We start from the raw sequence: 11,294 nt of genomic DNA on the forward strand, positions 1-11,294 counted from the left end.
ACTGGGGTTTTGTTGTGGTTTTTTTTTTCATTTCATCCAGATATTGCTTCTGCATTTGTGGCACCTGTGGATCTTCAAGCTTACCCAATGTATTGCACTGTTGTGGCATATCCCACAGACCTCAGTACCATTAAGCAGAGACTGGAAAGCAGATTTTACAGGTTAGATCCAAGTCTCAGTTCCTTCTGTGGTATACTGCCAGCTGTATTTTTGGTAGCTCTTTGTCTTGTAACACCAAACTCTAGGAGATGGGTGCAGGTGTGCGCTTTTAATTTCTTTTGTATTCTATCCTTGATCTATGTTTCCATTTTCTGAAACTCTAAAAAGGATTGAACGTCTGTTCCCAAAATGTATCTTAAAATTAAATGGCATTTAAATTCCTCCTTATCCAAAAGACTTGTTCCATGTGAGATTCAAATTGCAAGGTTAGTAAAATGACTTTTAGTCCAAAGGATTAAGTTTCCACTTCACAGTTAAAAAAAAAAGAAATCTTAAAGATATCACAGGTGGGTTTTTTTGTCCTAACGTGCTTTTAAAAAAAATAAATCTTCAATTATCACTTAAGCAGCTACACAGAATCTGACTTTTTAAATTATTGGTGTTGAATTATTGGAATTGTTGCACAGCAATGAAAATAAGTCTAGTCTTTTTGACACTGTTTTGATGTTTTCCTAAACTGTGATTGCAATTGCTGTTGGAGTTTTTGTTTGTTTGTTTTTGGAAATTGTTTGTTTTTATTTGTTTTTTTTCAGTAAATATTATCTATGTAACAGTATAGTCCTTTAAATTACTTCTGTTTCTTTCAGTTCTTGGGCTATTTCTGATTTGAAAATCAGTGTTCCTCTAATAGTTCTTTTGAATAAATATGGCTAACATTTTGTTTTGGCACAAATTTCAAAGTCCATTTGTAGTGATTTATATATGCTAAATGAAGATTGAATTCTAAATTAAATTTGCTTTTTCATTTTCAAAAAAGCACTCCCGTTTTTTATCATTATAATGAATATTGAACTTAGGTTGTTCCATGTTTATTATGTGATGTGAGTCAATCCAGCTTTCGCTTCTGTAATGCACTGCTTTGCCATCAGGTGGAGAGGACTTTTTGCTGGATTTTTTTCCATTTTCAAAAGAGTAAGCAGTTATTTTTCATAATCAACACACCATCAATAAATTGGGTTTTATTAGTTTGTAGTATTGCCATGGCCTGGTTAAATAATAAGCAAGTCACCCTGTGTTGTGGTTTCACGTTAATTTTTTTTTCTTTTACTTTGTGTGGGCTTTTCAGATCACTTGTGGTTTTGGTAGCTTTTCATGAGGCTTACCTTAAAACTTATTTGTCTTTCCTGAACCAGGAGTCCTAGCATGCCTGTGTGTTTCTAAATGATGCAAAACAAAACAGAAAAAAATTATCTTTCCTAGTGACTGCTGGCATTGTATAAAACTAAATGCTGGACCCAAGATCATTATTAAATTGCATCTAAATGCTCATGCTACGCTAAACATGTTAAATGATCCCCCACCTAACTCTACAAAACCTTTGCGCAGCATTTCTTTTCATTATGGGCTTTTTTAGTATGAAAATACAAGATTGTATGTATTTGTAACTTTTATGCTGTCAGAGGTTGGTTTTTTTTTTTTTTTTAGATTTGGATCTATTTTTTACAGTTATTTTGTGTGTCATTTTTTATAATGTGGCTATTCTATAGTTAGGTCATCAAATAAGAGTGGTGTAAGGATCTGATTGTTGTCTATCTGTCAGAAAAATGTATACTTTAAAAACATTTTTATTACTGTTTTTTAATCCTTAGCTGTGAGTTCAGAGCTGATACAGGATGGGTTTTGTGTATCTTAAAAGAATAATAAAAGGTGAGATCTCACAGCTGAATTTTCCTAAGGGCTGTCAGCTGTATATTCTTAAAGCCATTTGTATAGATTGCACAGAATTATAGCATGAGAACTGGAAGCCTGAGGAAGCTGCCTTCTGCTTCTGCTGGTCACATAGGGCAGCATATGGCAATGTGCACATTGATGTAATGGAAAACAGTGGTGGATGGGAAGAAGGATGTAATGTTTTCTCCCCCTGTTCATATACATTGCTAGAAATGAAGTCTTTATTTTTTTCCTTGTCTTTTCCCCCGACTGTTCATGTCCAGGCGCCTTTCTTCATTAATGTGGGAAGTCCGGTACATTGAACATAACACTCGCACATTTAATGAACCTGGAAGTCCTATTGTCAAATCTGCCAAATTTGTTACAGATCTTCTGCTACACTTCATAAAGTGAGTTGCTTAGTAGGTTGGTTGTTATTCCTATCTCTTACCCCGAGATATTTAGCCTTTTCAGATCTGTATCTTAAAGTAAGATGGTTCTGCAGCTTGAATAAGCCTGTTGTCTGCTGTTGGGGCAGAAAAGAATAAAGCTTGTCTTGACACAGAATTCATAAGTTTGCAAAACAAGATAAAGTTCTATAATACACTGATTGGTATAGCATTTTATTTCAAGAGACTTCCTCCTAAATGATAAGAATGGGTCTGAGTATCTTCATGGAGTTATACATATACTCATTGGTAAGTTATGAGTTCTGATTTTGTCTACATGAACATAATTATGGGCATTTAATTCCAGAGTCTACATTACAATTGATAATGTGATTGAAGATGGTGTTTAATATGTATGCAAGGTAAAAATTGGAGGCTTTGTAGTTGACAGAAGCAGTAGTTGTCTTTCAAATGTTCTTTTTTATTATTGTCTATAGAAAAACTTAATGAGAAATGTTTAAGATTTTTCAGTCAGTTGACACATCTACAGATCTAAAGTTTGTAAGAAGAACTTACTGTGTGCACTGCCTTGATTTGCTTGTACACAGTGAGCACTGTTATTCCCACCTTATAGAAACAGCAAAATACTTCATTAGTTTAACAAAAAATCATGACATTTTCAGTGATTTACTTTCTTAGTTACATTGAAATTGTTAAATTGAATCGTGTTCTTTTCTATTTCATGTGTTCTCAAAAAACGTCAGAACTGTTATGTATTTGGAAATCTAGGACTGTGACTCCATACATAAATTTTCGATATCTTCAGTGCCTGTGATTTCTGATATTGTCTGGAGAGTGAAAAAGACTGAAATACTTCAGATGTTAAAAGTTTTGGTGAAATATACACTATTAGGAAAAGATCTAAAGAGTTTGTCTATTACTAATTTTGTTCTTTAACATCTGATCATTCTACATGATTTTTTTCTGATTAATTAAGCAGCTCAGGGTTTTTCAAAGTGTACGTTTTTAATTGGCTTAGCTAAATTAATGCAACACATAGATATTCTTATTTAATAATGGCCTATAGCTTGAGTCTGTTAATATACTAATTTAAGTGAACTAGCAATTGATATAAAGCCCAGACTTTTCTTTGTTTTTATGGTTCTAACTGTGAGGTAGAAGGCCTAGACCATGGAAAGCAAAGCCCATGGTTCTAATGAGAGTGCATCTGAGAACCTAAGGCTTAGTCTCTTAAGTTACCTAAGTCTCTTAAAAAGCTGAAAAGGGGGAGGAGAGGGTGTTGATGTTGCTTTATCTTTTTTCACCTTCTCTCCCAACTTTTATACGTAATTGCAATAGCCTGTATTACGGTGTTAAGAGTTGGTGAGTGTTTACAGTTAAAAGTGGTAGAAGTGTCACAAACCACTTTTTTCCCAGTGGTTTGGATTGCTACATAGTAGAACACCTTGAGGCTTTCCTTTGTATAGGAGCTTTTTATATTAAACAGGAATTGAAAATTAGTGTGTGTTTTAATGAATTAATTATGCAGGTTTATGCAATAACAGTCCTTACACAAATGAACATTGCATTTCAAATGTCTTACATTGTGGGTGCTAATGTATTAAAATTGCACTTTTGTACAATAAATTCACTGTAATGCTTCTTAAAAAGCTAGATGGTCCCCAAAGCTCTTTATGTGGCATAGTATTAGATTTTTCTAATGCTGATAAATTTATGGTAAAGGGTTATAATTTTTAATTTTAAAACGTTGACACTGTTGAGTGGTCTGTATTTGACAGAGAGCAGATAATATTTTACAACTTCTGAGCAGATGACTAGCTTGACTTATTACTGCAGTCGTCTTAGTGTTTGTATAGCAGTAAACACATTCTTATTTGGGAATGATTGCATATGTATTTTCCATATCCTGGGAAAATTACAATTGATTCCTTAGGTGAAGATGGAAGATAAATATTAGCTTATATTTCTTTTTACACAGAGACCAGAGTTGCTATGACATAATTCCATTATACAATGCAATGAAGAAGAAAGTGTTGTCTGACTCTGATGAGGTAAGTGGTTGTGTCTTAGACATTGGCATTGATACACTGGAGAAACGGGACCACTGTCTCTGTCCTATGGAAGGCCAAAGTACTGGTTTCAGTCACTGTAAGGGAGTGGGGTGTACTTGTCTGTCAAAATGTTTCTTTTTGTCAGCTGGGAAACTGGGTGAAAATCCAGCCTCGTGTCCTCCTTTAGTGCAGAGAGCTTTAATGGATTGCTGAAGAATTTAGATGCTACTTAGATTTCTGAGAGGTTCTCAAAACTGACAGTCACATGGAATACTTTTCAAAGGGACAGGAGTAGAACTATAAAGACTCAAATTACAAATGAAGTATAAAAGAACTCATCTACTCATATATGCTTATATTTTTTAACCTTTTTGTGCGACTCATTATCTTGCTCAAAGGAAGAAGAGAAAGATACAAATGTGCCAGGCACTTCCACTAGAAAAAGAAAGGTAAATATTCTTAAGATTTTTTTATTTGTATTTTGTAGTCCTATAAATAACTATAAATGTATTTGTAAACCATGAAATGTAAAACTGAAAATGTTTTTATTATTGTGTAATATCAGCTTTTTGAAAGTTTTAAACTTAGTGATGTGTTGCTCTACTGAGCTGTTCAATGTAAAAGACAGAAATGGTCTGTGCTGCTGCATGTTGTGAATTCATTTATATCCTTGGAAACCTTTTTTGTTAGATTTTGTAAATGCAGCTAGTTTATTTAATATACACCAGGCAATATTGTCATTTCAGGATCATCAACCAAAGCGGCGGCTACGTAATAGAGCTCAGTCATATGACATTCAGTCATGGAAGAAGCAATGCCAGGAGCTGCTGAATCTCATTTTTCAGTGTGAAGACTCTGAACCATTTCGACAACCAGTGGATCTTCTTGAATATCCAGTGAGTATTTTAGAGCAAGAAGGCTGGCTATAATCCGGTTCTTAGGTGGTAGGTTGTGTTTTTTCCGACTTTGACCATATTTCCATCTCTTTCAATTGGATCTTCAGGCAGCTGCAGTAACAGAATTTTTTTCAGTGCTTCACTGTCACTTGATAATAATTTATATCGTCTTTTTAAAGTAATTTCAAAATGTTATACTTCTCTGCTCTCTCAGATACTTAACTCGCAAAATATTTTATATTCAGGGATGCCTATGTTGTTAAGTAAATTACAACTCTTTAAGTAAATTACAGTTTTTGCAATTAAGATATCTTTCATTTTCTGAGTGAAAAATAGTCATATATGAAACACATGTTTGGTTGTTGAATGTGACATGTCAGGGATCATTGTTTTTTATTCAGAAGTATAAAAACTAAAGCTAATTTTATGTGACAACTTTCAGTAACAAAGCAAAGGTTTTGCTTACTTTCTAGCATAAGTTTTTCTTTAAAATATCACTCGAAGGTGATTGACTTCAGGGAAATTAATTTTCTCAGAGAAAAGAAATGTTTCTCTTTTGGAAGTCACTAGTAGGTCTGTCTTGATGCTTCTGCAGCCATTATTTTTGAAGTACCCTAAACTTTATGCCATGGCCAACTACAGATGGGCTGCTGTGTTTGAGATCCTCAAATGAGCTGATGAAGAGCACTATAGTAGGCTTAGACATGAAACACACTGCTCCCTGGTGTCACAAACCTGTTTAACATTCATAGGCACTCCTGCAGGTTCTATTTGTCCTGATGGATTAAGTTAACTTTTTGGTTAATTTTGGTATTTAAGGTTTTTGTTGTATGGATATTGCTCTGTTTTTTCCATAGCCTAGAAAAATGATCCTGTCATTGGCTTGATCTGGCTCCTATTTAAGCCCATGGAGTTTTCAGTATTTTAATATTACTTTCCTAAATTGTCAGGTCTCCGTTTGGGAAGTTACTCAGGTTTCAGAAGGATGTGATAAGCCTCTGATCAGATTCAAGTATTCAAACTTCATATTTTAAAGCTAATATGTAAGAACATTATTAGTCTTAGTCCCAAGTTTGAGCTTTTAAGCCATCCAGAAAGCCTGTAGTCACACTTTTCGTATCACTGGTACCTTCACGTCAGTGTGTTAGTAATGTAATCCTTAGGACACGAAATTCTGAGCTCTGCATTTCAGTATATCTGTTTAGAAAATGAATTAAATCATCTATTGGTTAACTTCTAATGTTGGTCCTGTTGATTATATCTGTGAGGACTTATGTTGTGTATGAGTGGACAGGGGCAAAACATCTTTAGCAGTCTTCCACACCTATTTAAATAGGACATTTGTGTTAAACAGGTTTATCAAATGCATCTGAAAGAAAATGATATGTTAGGGCTTGGAAAAAATTGTAATAAACTGCTTTGCTATTTCTTAACAGGATTATAGGGATATTATTGATACTCCTATGGACTTTGCTACTGTTAGAGAAACACTGGAAGCTGGCAACTATGAATCACCGATGGAGTTATGTAAAGATGTGAGACTTATTTTCAGCAATTCCAAGGCCTATACACCAAGTAAAAGATCAAGGGTAAGACTTTATTATTTTCTGTTGTTGTTGTTTAAAAAAACCCACTTATATCTGAAAAAATATAGAACAGAAAAAGCAACTGTAATTTGATTACTTTTAAAAACAAGTTAAATTATTTCTGATCTTCAAACTTGAATATTTCTGAGACACTATTACAGCTTTGTATTTTAAAGGAAAGGAATGTGTCCTGTTTAAATGCCATAAGTTCTGGTGTTCTGCATGTGTGTTTCAAAAGTGTATATTAGAAAGTGGATCTAAAGGGAGAGCCACATTGAAGGAAAGATCTGTAGAAACATGATTATGGGTAGAATAGTGGAATTTCACTGTTATTTTGGGAAGAAAGTTGATTTTCAAAACAAAAAACTACAGAGCCCCTCCACCTTGGACGTTGCCCCAAACTGAAATATCCAGGTATAGACAGTAGAGGATGTTGAAATTCAATGTTGTTCACCACTATGCAGTGCAATTGTAATGAAACCCTTCGGATTTCTGGGAAACAGGACTGTCTTTACATAGTATCAGCCTACTCTTGGATGCCCTGCTTTTAGTAGGTGCAGTATCTGTGAGCAGTTAATTTATAAATGCATACTTACACATGTTCAAGGCTTTTGTGTAGCTTTTCTTCTACTAATATGTGTTAGATGTTCAGACTAGAATTATTAACAGCTTTTATGTTTGGCTGTTCTAAATAGCAAATTAATTATTAGGACTTCATTGTTTTAAAACTTGGGGACAAATTTCTTGGCAGGTGACTAGAAAGACGGACTGATCAGCGATTACTCTCTCTTCAGTCAGTAGCAGGCAAACCCACTCACTATTGAGGCTGCCTAAAAATCAGTCTTTTGGTTGCATTAAATGGGATGGATTTGGGGGAAAGTCTGGATTCTTTTGTGGTTTTTCCTCTCTCTCCTTGATCCTTCTGACATTTTCATACTTTTTTGTGTTTCTTCCAAACAGACTGGTATAGTAATAAATGCCTACATCTTTTTTTTATTTTACTTAGAACTAGAAGTGGAAGGCTCTGATGTTAAGAATTTTAATATTCTGGAACCTATGTGCTTTCAAGTGCATGCAACACATAGTTTTTGAATGGTGATGTCTTTACTTTTAATTTGTCATGCATATGCTAAAAATACCACTTACTTTACATCACTTATGCTTACTGGAACAGTAAACCTAAACTCATCAGCTTTTTCTTTTTCTCTTGGCACATTAGACACATATTTCTTTGCATGCTATCTCCAGTAACACATGGAGAATCTGTCAAACCTATTGTTGAGTCTGGTGCTCTTATAGTTTGGTGTGTCATTAGGTAGGCAACTGTTCAATATTCTAATATGGTGTTTCATATTCTAAAATGGTGCTGTGTCTCAAAGTACCTAGGCAGGTCACTTTGGTGTTTTGGTTTTTTTTTTGTTTCCAGAATTAATAGCAACTGTGCTCAAATAATTAGTTGTGGCCTAAACTGAGTTTGGTAGTCACTATAAATCATTCAAGGCTAGAGATGGGTAAAAAAAATGTGCACCTACATAATTTCAATACATTTATTGTACCTGTTGAAACCAACTTACTGGTAGAATCAATTCATCCATAAAAGGAATAGATTGATGTTCAAATATAGGATATAAGGATGAAACTTAATGCAGCAGAAAATAAGATTTCTTGACCCTAGGTATGATACAGTAAAATTACATTAAGGATCTCTTTGTAATTTCTGTTGAAGCTAGAAAGGGGTAGTACATTCTGGAAAGGCAGTTGAAAAAATGACTTTTCTAATTTTTTCTTTTGTGTGTCATCTTCAGTTGTAATATACTTTTCAAAACCATGAAAACAGTTTAAAGCAAACCGACACATGGGTTAATGTAAATTTGTTGAGACAGACTGTAAATTTCCCTAAAACATTTCCATATTAATCACTTTACTTTTCTAGCTGTTGTTCAATGATAAATAAGTAAAATGATGCTTTGGAAAAGTATAAAACTTGTTTACTGGCTTTTCTTTTTTAGATCTACAGCATGAGCTTGCGCCTTTCTGCTTTCTTTGAAGAACACATAAGTTCGATTTTATCGGATTATAAATCTGCCCTGCGCTTTCATAAAAGAAATACAATAAAGAAACGAAGGAAAAAAAGAAGTAGAAGCAGCTCAGTTTCCAGTAGTGTTGCATCCAGGTACATTAGTTCTTTTACAGCATTCATGAAATGTTATGCAAGTTTGACATACCTAAACAATAGAACCTAGTGTGGTTTTTTTCTTAATCCTTCCTTTACTATTCCCTATATTGCAGAATGATAGCTTTGACATGCAAGTCCCTATGACGTGGAAGAGTTTTAAACTTTACTTAGAGCTATCCTAGTGTAAGTGCTTAAAATTCAAATACCTGCTAAACATACAGTAAAACAGCATTGTTAGGATAGCGGTGGCATCATGCTTTGTCATATAACTATAGTATTTATTGTAAAGATTCACTTTTCAGAAGCTCACAACTTACATGAATTTCCACAGTAAATGTCATGTTTTTAACATACTTCATACAGAGGTGATTGTTTTACTCCCACGATCTCAGACACTAGCATTTAATTTTATTTATTCCTGTAAAATGAAAAAGGGGTCATCCAGGATACAAATTGTTCCTCCTTTTGCAGTCCTGAAAGGAAGAGGAGATTAATAAAACCTCAGTTGAAGTCAGAAACTTCCACCACTTCGTCATCTTCTGCACCTGCACGGTCAACAGCACTGCGACATGCTCCGCCTCAGATGAATGGAAAAGCGGCTGAAGCCTCTTCCCTTGTGCGGACTAGAAGCAATAGGGGGATAACAGATGTGGCTGTTACAGAGCAACCATCTACTTCTTCAGGAGCAAAGCCTTTAACTATAAAGCCTTTAATTACAAAGCCTAATACTACTGCAGGGTCAGGAAAGTCAGGCAAGTTGGATTTTTTTTTAATTAAGCAGGGAATGTTTTCAAAGATAAAACTGGCTTTTTGGAAATCTGTTATATTTCTCTCAATTAAGACTAGTTCTGTTTTCAAGCTGATGGGCCTTTGAGGCTCTTCAGAGGAAAACTGAACAAGTTAGGCTGTGTTATCTAGGAAGCTTTCTTCCTTCTGGATCACTGACTCAAATTGTTTGTTTGTAGTAGAACATGAGTTCCATTTTAGTCCAACAAGATTGAATGTGGTATTAACTGCTTGACTTACATAGTTTTTTTTTTCTTTTTGTCCTTCTAGTACTGGAGAATTCAGCCAAACATTCCAAGAACCAGAATATTGTATCAAACCCTACTCCATCGGATTACAGTCATAACACTAGGAATAACTCCACTAGAGAAAATCCCGAGAAAGAGAAGCAAATCAAGCGCAAAGTAAAATCTTCCACCGTTAATCAACAAGGTACCAAATTTCTCTGGAACTTCTCCCTGTCCCATCCCAGTTATTGATGTACTGGCTGTAGTGTTGTACTTTAGTTGTGGTAATTTGGAGGTGGGGAAATTAGGATGCATTATGATTTAGCAGAATGGGGAAGTCTAATGGAACAACTCCAACACAGTTTCCTTCTTGATGAATTAGCACAGTTTTGACTATTCTTAACACCATTTCCATGATGTGATCACTGTTGTCTAGCTTATTTTGATATGTTAACATATCTCTGCCTTCATTTAAAATATTACAAAGATCATGTTAGGAGTTCTGAAATTCCAAAGCAGACTTCTGCAGGGTCATGCTTTAAACCCTGTGTGTTTAACCTCATAACATTTATGTGGATTACATTTGGTTCAGTTACGCTGAGTGTGGTGACATGCTGTGCAGCCACGAGCGTAAAGGCCAGAGCATCCCAGCTGCAAATTAGTTCTTTCAGTTTTTTCCACAGAAAATTGAACTATGCAGTATTTACTGCTTCTGTTTAGTACGTTTGAATGGACTGCTCAGACCTACGTTTCATGAAATCTCTCAAGTGAGCTTGCTCGGTCTTTTGATGTCTGAATACCTTAAAACTCAAAACTTCTGTGGAGATTGAAATAAGATCTTCTAGTCAAAAAACTTTCCTGTTTATGGAGGAGCTTTGAACTGTTATGAAGATGCTTGAAGCAGCTAGATCCATGAAGCATCTTTTCTCTGAAGATGGGAGACACAGTAGTCTTAGTCTGCAAATTGGGCGCCCCCTAATTAATCTGCTTACTCCTTGTAGTCCTTCTTTCCCCAAGGATTATCTGTTCTTTCTTAGTCTTCCATGCTTCTGAAAAAGTAGCTTGTGGTCTGATAAGTTAAATCATCTGTCTATTCCTTGTAAGCTTTCTCACAAAGGCCCCAGCTTGTTACCATGTTGCACAGCTAAGTATGCACCTTTTATAGAACTGGGTGTTTGGTTGGATCAGAGGTATCTGAATGTTGTTGACATGGACATGTCCCTCCTGCACATCCACTCATATGACAGAGGAGGCCTGTGTGTTCAGTGCATGATGGTGCACATTTGAACACAG

The 11,294-nt window shown here is 35.1% G+C and overlaps 1 protein-coding gene across 2 annotated transcripts in view; it reads left to right on the plus strand.

Moving 5' to 3' along the window:
• LOC113982878 (pleckstrin homology domain interacting protein) overlaps positions 1-11,294 on the plus strand; it is a 107,953-nt gene that overhangs the window by 89,751 nt on the left and 6,908 nt on the right. For both annotated transcript variants that reach the window (XM_027711503.2, XM_027711504.2), the window contains exons 31-39: positions 41-161; positions 2,154-2,279; positions 4,258-4,330; positions 4,729-4,779; positions 5,077-5,226; positions 6,663-6,815; positions 8,822-8,985; positions 9,460-9,740; positions 10,045-10,206. In XM_027711503.2, the coding sequence (XP_027567304.1) occupies positions 41-161; positions 2,154-2,279; positions 4,258-4,330; positions 4,729-4,779; positions 5,077-5,226; positions 6,663-6,815; positions 8,822-8,985; positions 9,460-9,740; positions 10,045-10,206 (1,281 nt within the window). The remainder of the gene's footprint in view (positions 1-40; positions 162-2,153; positions 2,280-4,257; positions 4,331-4,728; positions 4,780-5,076; positions 5,227-6,662; positions 6,816-8,821; positions 8,986-9,459; positions 9,741-10,044; positions 10,207-11,294) is intronic.

The sequence above is a fragment of the Pipra filicauda genome, unplaced genomic scaffold (assembly GCF_003945595.2).
Source record: "Pipra filicauda isolate LSUMZ 115617 unplaced genomic scaffold, ASM394559v2 scaffold157_size4220110_pilon, whole genome shotgun sequence".
Lineage (NCBI taxonomy): Eukaryota > Metazoa > Chordata > Aves > Passeriformes > Pipridae > Pipra > Pipra filicauda.